Genomic DNA, 12,438 nt, shown 5'->3' on the forward strand with positions numbered 1-12,438 from the left:
AGGGGAGAAAGGAAATGCATGTGAATGGAGCACCGACTGAATGCTTCCATCAGCATCTAGTCTTCCCCTTTGCCATGCGTACCAGCCCCACTGGCATGAAAATGAGCATCTTCTTCATGTTTTGGAGGCCAGAAAGGAGGGAGGCTGTGACCAGACTGGTGGACGCCCACTTCGCCCAGTGGAGCAGCCACACCTTGGAGTGGCTCTGTTGCCTGCAGCACACACACATGCACACACATACACACACACACATGCACACACATACAGGTACACAGAGATACACATGTGCACATGCACACATACATGCACACACACATGCATACACACACGCCCACACATACACATGCACACACATACATATACACAGAGATACACACATGCACACACACATACAGGTACACACATGCACACATGCACAGACATGCACAGTTACAGAGATATACATGCACACACATACACATATGCACACACATGTACACAGATACACACATATGCACACATGCACACACACAGATACACGGAGTCACACATGTACACACATGCACACACATACAGGTACATGGAGGTACACATGCACACACATACAGGCACACAGAGATGTGCACACATGCACACACACACACAGATACACAGAGATACACAGGTACACACATGCACACACATACAGATACACAGATACACATGTACATACACACACACATACAGATACACAGAGATACACAGGTACACACATGCACACACATACAGATACACAGATACACATGTACATACATTCACACACATACAGATACACAGATACACGTGCACACACACACACACAGATACACAGAGATACACAGGTACACACATGCACACACATACAGATACACAGATACACATGTACATACACACACACATACAGATACACAGAGATAACATGTACACACATGCACACACATACAGATACACAGATACACATGTACACATATGCACACATATACAGGTACACAGAGATATGCATACGTACACACACACCCACACATGCACACGCATACAGACACACAGAGACACATGTACACATGCACACACATACAGGCACACAGAGATGTGCACACATGCACACACACACACATACAGATACACAGAGATACACAGGTACACAATGCACACACATACAGATACACAGATACACATGTACATACATTCACACACATACAGATACACAGAAATAACACATGTACACACATGCACACACATACAGATACACAGAGATACACATGTACACATATGCACACATATACAGGTACACAGAGATATGCATACGTACACACACCCACACATGCACACACATACAGACACACAGAGACACATGTACACATGCACACACATACAGGTACACAAAGATACACATGCACACACATACAGGCACACACACATGCACACAGATACACAGAGATACATGCACACACGAGCACACACACAGATACACATAGATATGCACACGTGCACACACACATGCACATGCAGTTACACAGAGATACACACACACATGCACACACATGCACACACAGACACATGTGCACACATATGTGCACACAGACGCACACATGCACACAGATGCCCCCACACCTGTAGCTGGGAGACAGGCAGACGGCCTGCAGAAGTCGGCTACATGTTGGCCTGGCTCCTCCTAACTAGAGCAGCTGCAGCGACTCGGAGAACAAACTAAACCCCAACGACAGACTCAGCCTGAATCCCCTCTGGCTGCTCTTGGTGGAATCTTAACCAGCAGAGAGCTGGTCCTGGGTGGTTTCGGCCAGACGAGAAAACCCACCTGTGTTCCGGGACCTGCCCGATGGAGGAGGGGAAATGGGGGCTTTGAAAGGAGGAGTCTTTTTTATTTTATTTGAAAAATGTTTTTGAAATAGGTAATACAGCCAAATGGTTCCAAACATCACGACTACTAAAGGGTCTCTAGTTAAAATCTCCCACTCTCCCTCCTGGTATCCCTGCCCGCTTCCCCACCCACAGGTGTCCACCTGATCACATTTCCTGTGTTTCCTTTCAGCATGTCACCGTGTATCTTCAAGCAGAGGTGAATACAGATTGTTTTTAAATTGAGATAAAATTAATGTAACACAAAACTCACCCCTTTAGCCATTTGGAAGTGGCCCTCACCTCTCCCGCTCGTGAACATAAGAGTGGGCACGGGAGATCTCCCTGCATCGGCTCTGACACATCCTTTTTCAGCCTTCCCATCCACACAGGTGCCCTGGGCTGCCTTGAGTGGTGAGCACCCCCGGCGATCCTCCCAGGCCCTGCTGGTGGGTGCGTGGGTTATTTCTGGTCTCTGGTTGTTGTGGTGTGGTAAAGGACTTTGGGCATCCCTCATTTCCCATGCATAGCACTTCAATGGAATAGCTTCCCTGAAGTGGGATCTCCAGGCCAAAGGACACACGGGCTTGTGCTTACCTTGGCGGTTCTGCCTATGCCCCACTGGGGGTGGATCATTCCTTCCCCCACGGGCAGTGCGTGTGAAGGTCTTGGAAAGCGGCTCATTGGTGAACAAATTCTGTTCCTGCCCATCCTGCCTGCGGCTCTTCCCCTCAGTCCCTGGCAGCAGAGCTTGTCTGGTTGGAGGTCTTCGTCCACCTTACCTGGCAGGTGAGGTGGTCTCTGGACCAGTAACTCTTTAAGAACAGCTCCAGTTGGTGGGTGTGGAGTGAGTGATGTGGAGTGAATTTGGCCAAATCCTGTGTGTTCCCAGGACAGATGAGGGTCTGAGTTGGGCCTGAGTGATGTGACCTGTACCAGCGAGGCACGTCTGAGACTCAGGTGGGCCACTGCCCACGGACCCCACTGATGGGATTTCTTACAGACTCCAGAGCCCATGTCCACACCTGGGCGACTACACAGGTGGGGTGGGGATGAGGAAAGGCCTCACCAGGAGCGGGTCTTGGCTTTTCTGAGTCAGCCTGCTGCTGATGAATTCACTCAGCAATGATGATTCAGACGCTCCCTGTGTGCCAACCCTGGCGAGACTCAGGAGGTGGAGGTGTCTGAGGCTGACGCAGCTCCTCCCCTCCTGGGGGACACAGGGTAGTCAGGGAAGGCTTCTAGGAGGTGGTGGCCTTGAGAATGAGCAGGAGGGAGACAGTGCAGTAGTGAGAAGGGGAAGAGCACAGCAATCCAAATATGCAAAGGCCTGCGGGTGGTGACAGAGTCAAGGCGGGAGCTCGTGGCTGAGGGGGTGGGTTTGGAGTGGAGTCCGCGGCAGTGAGAGTGGAGGGAACAAGGCTGCTGAGTGACAGGAGGGGCCCCAGCTTCCTGATGAGGCTGACGGACAGTGAGCAGGGGTGCGGGCCTCCCACCTGGGGACACCTTGCCAGGGCAGCCCCTCAAATGTGAGCGATGAAATGAAGCTTCTGCAGGCCTGGGGTGGGGCTGCCTGGAGGTCTGCATTTCCAGGAGCTCCCGGGAAGCCAGTCCCCGCTGTGAGGAGGAGGCCCACGGCTGTGCGGCTTAGCCAGGGAGACCTCAGTGACGCTGGGGGCCTTCAGGGGCCTTGGACGCTGACCTCAATTTCTCCGTTTTTCAGTGGGGTGTTGATTTTGGAGTTTGCCATCAACACTAAGTTCTTGCAGTCTTTTACTATTAGTAGTAGTATTTGGTGCTTTATGTGTATTGATTGGCAACTGAATTGGGCCCGAGTCTGTCTTTTTTATTATTCTTGAGCCCCCCAAAGGCAACCACGTGTAAGGCTGCTCCACGATCATTTCCCACTGGCTCTTTGGAAGGCTCAGTGTCCTAAATTGGGGGTGCTCAGAACGTTTCTCGCTTCTTGTCCTAACAGCGGCGCATTTGAGGAGGCGATGGCGAGCGCTCCTGAAGAGCAAACGAAGCTTAGGGGAACCGGGCACTCATGCCGGGCCAGGGTTCAGGCTGGCTCAGAGAAGCTCGCTGTGCGTCTCTCCGAAGGGATTATTGCGCGTCTCTCCGTAAGGAGCGTGTACCTGGGGCCATTGCCGTGCTGCTGAGTCAGGCCCCGCTGCACAAGAGCAGAGGGAAGTGACCCAGGGTCTCAGAGGAGGCCCAGTGAAGTTCCCTTGGATGGTAAATGGTGAACCTGACCTCTGGATTATGGAACAGCTGACCTCGTTCCTGGTGGATGCTGGTTACATTTGGGGAAGGATTTGGTGGAGCAGTTTATGAAAATGGCCTTTTAGAAACTCCCAGGGCTTATTATTAGGTTGTTTGGAATGGAACAGATTTCATGATGTTTGGGGGTTCTAAAGCCATCAATTGGCTCTAGTTTTTGTAAGGGAGCAACTTCTCCATTTGACAGGTGGAGAAACTGCAAACTCTGTGGACTTGGAAATGTGCCAGTGGCCACTCAGGGAGGAGGAGCTGAGCGTCGGGTGTCTATGTTCTGATTTCTGGTCTAAGTTTGTGTGGATAGATGCAAAGAGATGGGGAGACCCTCCCGCAATCTCCCAGTTAGCACCATTTCTCAGATCAGGAAACCAAGGCTCAGCGAGCCTGGCCACCCTGCATCACACCCTCTTTGTTTTATTTTAGTCCATCTGAGAAGTGCCCACTCTGCCAGGGCCACCTGGTAAAGACAGCGTTGACTTCCCAGTTCATGCTGTTCACAGGTGAAGACACTGACGACTTTGCTCCTGGCCCATCAACCCTGAAGCTGAGACTTCTTCTGTGCCAACCCCCGTTCCCCAGAGCAGCAGAAAGTCCGGTTAATGCCATTGTGGGTCCGAGGCTGGTTAGCCTCGGCTCCCTCCCACTGCCAGAGCTTTGAGAAGTAGCCCAGGCCCCTCATCTCCAGGCAAGTTGGACGGCTCAGTGCAGAGCAGAGGACCCTCCTGTGAGCCCAGCACAGGGCTCGGCATTGAGTTGTATGGTGGAGGTGGGGGCTGGCTATGGTGATCAGGGCGGGGACACCATGGCCGGCCTAGGGTCTCTCTAGGAACTGAGTGTGGACTTCAGGGCTCTTTTCCTTCTGGGGAAGGGCACCCTCAGTCCCTCTCAGGGAGGGAGCAGGACCTTCCCTGGAATAAAGCCAGAGGCAGTGGACGCGGGGGCCAGGCTGTGGATGTGGACTTACCAGGACCAGGGTCTGTCCCCGCCGTGCCCTTTCTTTTCTCTGAACCTTAGTTTCCCTGTTTCTAAAGTGAAGCAGTGGTGATGGCATCCTGAGTTCCCGTGAGCTCTGTTGTTGAATCTGACACACCTCCTTCCAGCCCCTCACCCAGATCCGCCCTCACTTGCAAGGGAGGTAGGTGCACAATGAGTGAATAAAATCGGGGTGCTCTGCAGGCACACAGTCCTTAACCATTAGCGGGGCTGGAGAAGCACTGAAACTCGCAGATGCTAGCGGAGTGGCAGCTGCTGCAGGACCAGCTCCATTATTTGCAGGGCTCAGTGCAAAGTGAAAGCACAGGGCCCCCGTTCAGACATTCTCAAGAATTTCAAGACGGCAACAGCAGAGCATGAAACCAAGCTCAGGGGCTTCGTGGCTGTGCAGGTCGCAGGCCAGTCGCCTGGCCCTGGCTATCTGGAACACTCCACGCTGGGGAACTCCTCGTGTGGGCTCTCACTGGGCTGAGGAAGATGAAGACTTGTGTCTCCCAGGGTTCTGGAGCCCCTCCCCTGAGGGTTAGGATGGGAATCGCTGTGAGGGAGCCCTGGGCCTCTAGGACAGGGCATGTTCCCTACCCTTAGGTGTCAGGAGGAGCGGGTGATGGACTCTGCTGGGAGTCCCCAGACATCAGAGGCTTTGGGGTTGGCTGGGACTGGGCCTGAAGGACTGGTTCTGCCTCCTGTCTGCATCAGCTGCTGTACAGATGCTCATCCATGTCCTCATGGACTCACCCACTCATTGATTTACTCAAGGAAAGATTGATGGATTTTTCTGCTCAGTGCTAGGCCCATGGGGGTTTAGGGGTGGGGGAGTCCCCACCGTCATGGCGCTTACTGCCTAGCAACCTCAGGGGCGGGCAGGTAGGTTCGGGAATTCCAAAGAGGCTGACGTCTCTGCCAGGGCTGCTGGGCTGGACCTGGGTGGTGGTGCCTCAGAGGAACCCTGGGCATCTGCTTGGCCCGTGCTTACGAGGCAGGCATCACAGAGGCGTGAGGGCAGCAATGAAGTGGAGACCCATAAAAGCCCTGGGCCTGGGCACAAGAGCTCCTGGCTCTGCTGTGTGCGATGCCAGGCAGGTCACTCGGCGGTTCTGTGCCTCAGTTTCCTCAGCTGTAATGTGAGTACAGTAATATCAGCCTCTCCCAGTCGGGGGACAGGGACTTCGAGAGAGTGGATGAGTCCATGCTGTCACAGGCTGAGCCGGCACAGATTGGGAACCCAGCACCCTGGCACCCTGGCCCATTTGGTAAAATGACGTTGGGATAATAGGAACAGATTCGTGCACTGCCTTCCCCACAGCCGGGAGGACGGGAGGCGAGAGGATGAGACGCAGGGTGATGTGTGCATCCTGAGGAGATTTTGAAGTAATGAGCGGCGGCAGCGGCTGACCTCTTGCGGGCAGCAGTAGCTCTTCTTTCCTCGTCTTCTGCTTGGACATTCCTGGCCGTCTGGGAAAGATCCCTGTGGGCTGTGGGCTCAGGCAGCCTCTGGATGGGAGGAGACCCTTGGCAACGGCCAGGGCTGTGAGGCCCTGACTCACATTCCCGATTTTTCTACCACCCAGATCAAAGAGCCCCAAAGCTAACACACCCGCCACTGAAAAAACTGTCCTGGGATATTTCATTTCCAAAGCTGTTAGCCGAGGGCCCAGAAGGGCATGTCATAAGTTTTGGTTCTTCGAAACCACTTTTAGTAGAAGTTTCTTCTGAAAACACAGGCTTTCAGCGTGGCAGCAAAGAGCCCGAGCTTGACGTCGAACTGCTTGGGATCAAATTCTAACTCTGCCACTTGCTGAGTGTGTAGTTTTTGGCAAAATATGGAAGCGCTCTCTGCTTTAGTTTCTTCATCTGTAAAACAGAGATCATAACACGGGGCTCCTGGGGGCGTGGGGGGGGGCAGTACATCTTCAGCCTCCCTGGGGCATGGGGGGGTTGCTGTAACTGTGGGGCTCATCGCGGAAACCAGTGGTTGTTAGCTATTGTTATTCTTAACGGTGACAGGTCCTATGGCTTATGGGTCATTTCATGTTTGCTACTGAATATTTAATCATCACCATGGCATCATCGTAGACTGGAAAACCGAGATGTGTTGAAGTTGAGTGTCTGCTAGTGCAGAGACAAGCATGGAACCCGGGTGGTCGGACCTCACATCAGGGTTCTTCTGCTTGATGACTGCAGAGTCAGGTCGTGGTGGGGCTGCCTTGCTATCTGGCTCCTCCAGCACTGGCCCTTCCTGGGCGACCTCCTTGTTTCAGCCCCGGGCAAAGACAACCCCCACAGGAACCCAAAGTCCCATTTGGCTGGGCCGGTTGAAGCCAGTAGAGCGATTCTGTCCCCAGGACAGGGTGGAAGGAGTGTGGTGATGGTGGTGGCGAGTGGGGCACTGGCCTCTGCCCAACTTCACTGCATACATGATCCTTCCTTTGGGTAAAGCCACCTGTATTTCTCTCAGTGAGTGGTGTGAGTGCTTGTTATACGACAGGTGCTGTGCCCCGCACTGGGGAGATAAACAAGGTCCCCACCCTTAACGGTTTATCACTCAGCAGTGGACGCAGACCCTGTGAGCTGTGTGGGGTTGCAGGGAGTCCAGCGGGGCTGGAGGGGGTGTATGGAGGGGGCACTGAGCCCAGTGTAGGGGGCCTTCCTGGGGGCAGTGTGGGTCAGGCTGAGATCTGAAGGTTGAGCAGGAATTCACTGAGGAATTAGGGCTGGGGGGTTCGGGGAAGAGTATCCCAGGATGAGGAACACCTTGTGCAAAGGCCCCAAATGCTGGGGTTTAGAATGAGGGGGTGGGCTGGTGGGGACTCTCCCCTTAAGGGAGGGGCAGGAGGAAGCAGTCTTGCTGGGTGATTGGGTGACTGTCCACAGCGGCAGAGCTGGAATGTACAGGCAGGAGGGACGGGGACGTGAAGCCAGCCTCACAGCAGGGTGCGCCCCAAACCCTGCAGTCTGCAGAAGGGCAGGGTGCCCTCCAGAGCTGAGCTCCACCCCTCGAGGCCAGGGCAGAGCCTGGATCTCACTGCTCCAAGATCAGATTGGGGCAGGGATTTCCTCCTGGATGAGGCCGGATCAAACAGACTTTGAGGTCCCTTCCGGCTGCCACACTCTGGCTGCACAGAATCCCCCCTGGGAACAGCGTGACTATATCAAATATGAATCAGTGGGTTCAAGTCCACACCCCGTCAGCTCCCCACTCCTCGGAGGGACCCGGCTCCGACGGCAGGCTGTGAGCTGACAAGAGAAAATCGCTTTGTTCCTGAGCATGGCGTAGCCAGCCTGGCCCTGATTGACAAGGCCTTGCTTTTTAAAATCATCGCTGCCTGGAACATGCACCCTGTCCCATCTCGGGCAACAGCCCCTCCTCGCGTCTTCCCTGCTCCAATCACCAGGGAAAGAAAGACAGGTCAGCCCAGCTGCCATCGGTGGAAACGGCACCTTAGGGCCGAGCACAGAGAGCTCTGCTTCCGTGGAGGAGCCCGACCCTTGGGGCTGACCAGGGTGGTGACCCCAAATAACCAGGCGAACAGCCTCTCCAAAACCCAAGGCTGTTCCCATCTTACCTCCTGGGGGCTTCCCTGGCCACGGGAGTGTTAGGAACAGCTAATGGAGACTGGCAGTGAGTGAAATGAAATTTGATGTATGTGAAAACGCAGTGGCCAGTGCAGTAATTGGGAAAATCTTTTTCCCGTCAGGACTGGTGCATCCTTATTCCCCACCCCTACCCTTTTTTTGTTTACACAGTTGTTTCAAAAAACAGGTGCTCCTAAACACTTTTATTTTCATTTTTATAAATAGTTGCATTTTCTGCACAGGCCTGAAATGCGAACAGCATGGTCAGGTAGGGCCCTGTATGTGATAAATGAATGACTGAATGAATGTGTGATGAATGACTGAATGAATGTGTGATGAATGAATGAATGAATGTGTGATGAATGACTGAATGAATGTGTGATGAATGAATGAATGGTCTCAACAACAAACACAGGTGTGTACCACCAAGGACTCCTGGGCCCCCAAGCGTCTTGGCTGTGCCTCCCCAGGCACCACTCCAGGACAAGTAACGACAGACGGACCACAGGGACCTGCTCTGGTCTTGGGTTGCAGCCCTGGCAGCTGTTTCCAGCAGGCTCAGGAGATCCTCTAATGTGCTGGTGGAGACAGAGCCCCGTCTCCAGAAGCCTTGCCAAACGCGCTCCGTCCTCACTCAGGGACCACTGCCCTGGCACTCCCTTTGCCCCAGCTTGGGATTTTCCAGGGCTGGATTTGAATTATTTCCAACAAATGGCAGCTACTGTGTGGATTTCACTGGATTCAGATGTTCCCAAAGTCATTCTGCAGAGCACAAGCCAGTCCTCAGAGCAGAAATAAGCCTACGTCTAAGGGCTCTCATGCAGGTTGGCCCAGAGCCTCCCGGGGATACTGACTGAGAGAGGCCCCTCGGCAGCTGATGTTTAGAGACCCCAAATTCTGGCAGGGAGTGGTGTCGCTGTACCTCTCTTTGAGAACCTTGGAACCCACTGATTTCTGCCTTTTACTTTCTGTTAACACCACAGGTGATCTTGATCCTGACGAAGTACTACCACGCAGACATGGGGAAGGTTCTGGAAAGTTCGCTGTGGCGGTAAGTCAGCCCAATGGCAGGCCTTTCTCTTATGCACCTGCGCGCCGTCTTCCCAGGCTCTCCGCTGAGGATTGAGATCCAAACGCCTCGCTGTTGTAGCCCCTGTGAGTCGGTGGCCGCGCAACTTTTCTTTGGCTAGAAAATGCATAAGGGAAAAGTTGAAAGTAGCTTCCCAGTTTGGGCAGTGGGTATAAATTGCACTGCGGAATAGACAACTGTTCAGAAAGCATCTTGGCTTTCTTCTCTTTTCTTTCTGTTTTTCTCCCCGCTTCCTTTCTTTCCTCCCTGGAGGAGGAGGGTTTGCATTGTGAATTCAGGTCAGTGCACAATTTCCCTTCGCTTGTGCTCAGAACTTCACACGCAGCTCCTGGAGTCCACCAAAGGCTCTGATTATGCTCATTGTTTGGACACTTTTCTTTCTTCCAGGCTTAGCCAAAGAGCTTGGTAAATAAATAAGCTGCTGGCGATGGGGGATATCTCTTCATGTGTGAAATGTGAATCCAGCCCAGGAACATTAGGTTGCCCCTTTGATGTTTTAAATGAGATGAGGAAGAAGGAGGTTTTGAGAACCCATTTTGGTTATCATCCTCTTCAATATTTACATCCACTCACCCAGGAAGGGTACAGATGGTTCCCAGCCTCTGGCCTGTGGTTTCAAAGCTTTTCTCCCGCAAAAGATTCTCTTTCTTCCGTGCACCGATTACCACCTCCATGTTCTCTGGGTGTGAAACCATTTTGCTTTCCAACATATGTTTCTCAAGTAATAATTAATTCATTTTTCTATTTGAAATCCATAAAAAGATGCCTGTCCCTGCTGATCAGGACCTTGAGTTGGTTTATTTTCTATTTTGGCTTTGCTTTTAGCTAAGGGGTTTGGTGATTCATTCTGTGGGTTCTTACTGAGGGATTTCTGCAATGCGCTGGGAAGTTATTGAAACGGTGTCTCGAGTTGGGTTCTTGCTTTGCTGTAGAAGGAATGACATCGCCTGGAGCCCACAGGCCTGGTCATCTGTGCTGCTAATGAAGCCAAGCTCAGGGGTTAAGACCCTCACAGTCACCTGAGTGGTCCTCACCTGCTCCCCCAGCAGAAACATGTTTCCCAGAAGCTCCTCTCAGTGTGGCTTCACCTCGCAGACCCACTGGTCTCCTCTAATTCCATCGTCACCACCAGAAAGTGGGGGGCGAGTGATGGGCAGCGTCCCTGTGTAGAGGACGGATGTTCCCTGCCACGGCCTCCCGTTGCTTTATGTACCGGTGGGTTGCTTTGAAAATGTCTCGTTCCTCCAGTGCTGGGCAAGGCGGCGTTCACTACTTCCAGACAAGAGCAGAAAACCGTGTAAGCTCTGTGGGCCCTGTGAAATCTCATTGCTGCTCTTTGAAAATGTAAGTTCCAGGGCCCGTTTTGGGGCCAACGCTCCTGGACAGGGAAGGCCGAGGGAGGGTGCCCTCGCTGCTGGGCAGGGGGTCTCAGGGTGGGTTCCTCGGTGACAAAGCAGATGGAGATGGTCAAGTCTTCTCCTCCTTCCAGCAAAGGCCCTCCGTTACCTGATTCGTCCCAACTCCAGCACGGCTGTCAAGCACTGGGCCGCAGCCCTCCTTGGCATGGAGGGATCTGCCTGGGGCTACCCACCTCAGAAGTTTCCAGAGCACCTGCTTCCCTCCCCTCACTGCAGCCTCTCAGTGTGGTTGGACGTGGAGGCAGTGAGACTGTCTGAAGCGTCGTCTGAACAGGGAGCGATCTTTCCCCGTGTGATCTGCACTTACACGACAGAGTTGCTGGCTTCGTTCACGTTTGCTGGAGTCCTTGTGCGGTGGGGGTGGGGTGGGACTGACTGTGTCTGGCATGGGACCCAAGACCCCTCACTTACAGGCTCCAGACAGGATTCCTCAGAAGCAGGTGGCAGCGGAGAGGCCAAACCACCCACTCACAGCTGCTCCAAGGCCCGGGTAATGGGGGCTTCCTTCTCCTCCGGAGAGCCTCCGTCCATATCTGTTAAATGGGGATAAGATGCCTCCAGGGGAAGTTGTGAGAACCGAATGAGGAAATGTGTGAAATGTCCCTAGAACAGTACATGATCTGAATTCAGTTTTTCTCCGAAGCAAATGGACAGATTTTAATTTTCCGTGTTCCCTTCTCATCACCGTCTCTCATCACCAGATGTTTCTTTGCCATTATTAAAAATGCATGCGGAGACATTAGCCATCTCACCAAAGTTCATCCACATCGCTACCCATCAGAGCCGTTCCTTTCTTTGTTTATATTATCTTTTCTGATGCTAACGTATTTATATAGGTAGAGACACAGAATGCAGGCTTTTATTTTTTTTATCATTTGTAAAATATGTTTCTCGTTTTTCCACGTAGTGACAGGGTCTGCGTCGTCATTTCTTTTATGGCTGGTATGAGCCCCTGGAGTTGGTTCAGTCTAATACTTAGCTGTCCCCTTATTGATGCTGCCATAAAAAATTTAAGCAGGTAGTTTTCCTTTTCATTTTGTTCCCTGGGATGAATCAGTTACAGGACTGAACCAGGGAGTGTGAGTGGATTTACAGCTGCTGTGCGGTGGCATTCAATTCTTCCTCAAGACGAACGTGCATTCCCACCCAGGCAGTGCCCTGCGTCCTGCCAGCGACTTTTCTAACTTCTGCTCATTTGACAGGAGGAGCTGAGGGCAGGAAGCGGAC

The 12,438-nt window shown here is 52.7% G+C and overlaps 2 protein-coding genes across 10 annotated transcripts in view; one reads left to right on the forward strand and one right to left on the reverse strand.

Moving 5' to 3' along the window:
* The window catches only part of GRPEL1 (GrpE like 1, mitochondrial), a 972,139-nt gene that overhangs the window by 336,370 nt on the left and 623,331 nt on the right, over window positions 1-12,438 (reverse strand). The gene's annotated exons all lie outside the window — the stretch shown is intronic.
* Window positions 1-12,438, forward strand: part of SORCS2 (sortilin related VPS10 domain containing receptor 2) — a 554,540-nt gene that overhangs the window by 196,678 nt on the left and 345,424 nt on the right. For both annotated transcript variants that reach the window (XM_050792078.1, XM_050792079.1), the window contains exon 2: window positions 9,687-9,754. In XM_050792078.1, the coding sequence (XP_050648035.1) occupies window positions 9,687-9,754 (68 nt within the window). The remainder of the gene's footprint in view (window positions 1-9,686; window positions 9,755-12,438) is intronic.

The sequence above is a fragment of the Macaca thibetana genome, chromosome 5 (genome assembly GCF_024542745.1).
Source record: "Macaca thibetana thibetana isolate TM-01 chromosome 5, ASM2454274v1, whole genome shotgun sequence".
NCBI classification, from domain to species: domain Eukaryota; kingdom Metazoa; phylum Chordata; class Mammalia; order Primates; family Cercopithecidae; genus Macaca; species Macaca thibetana.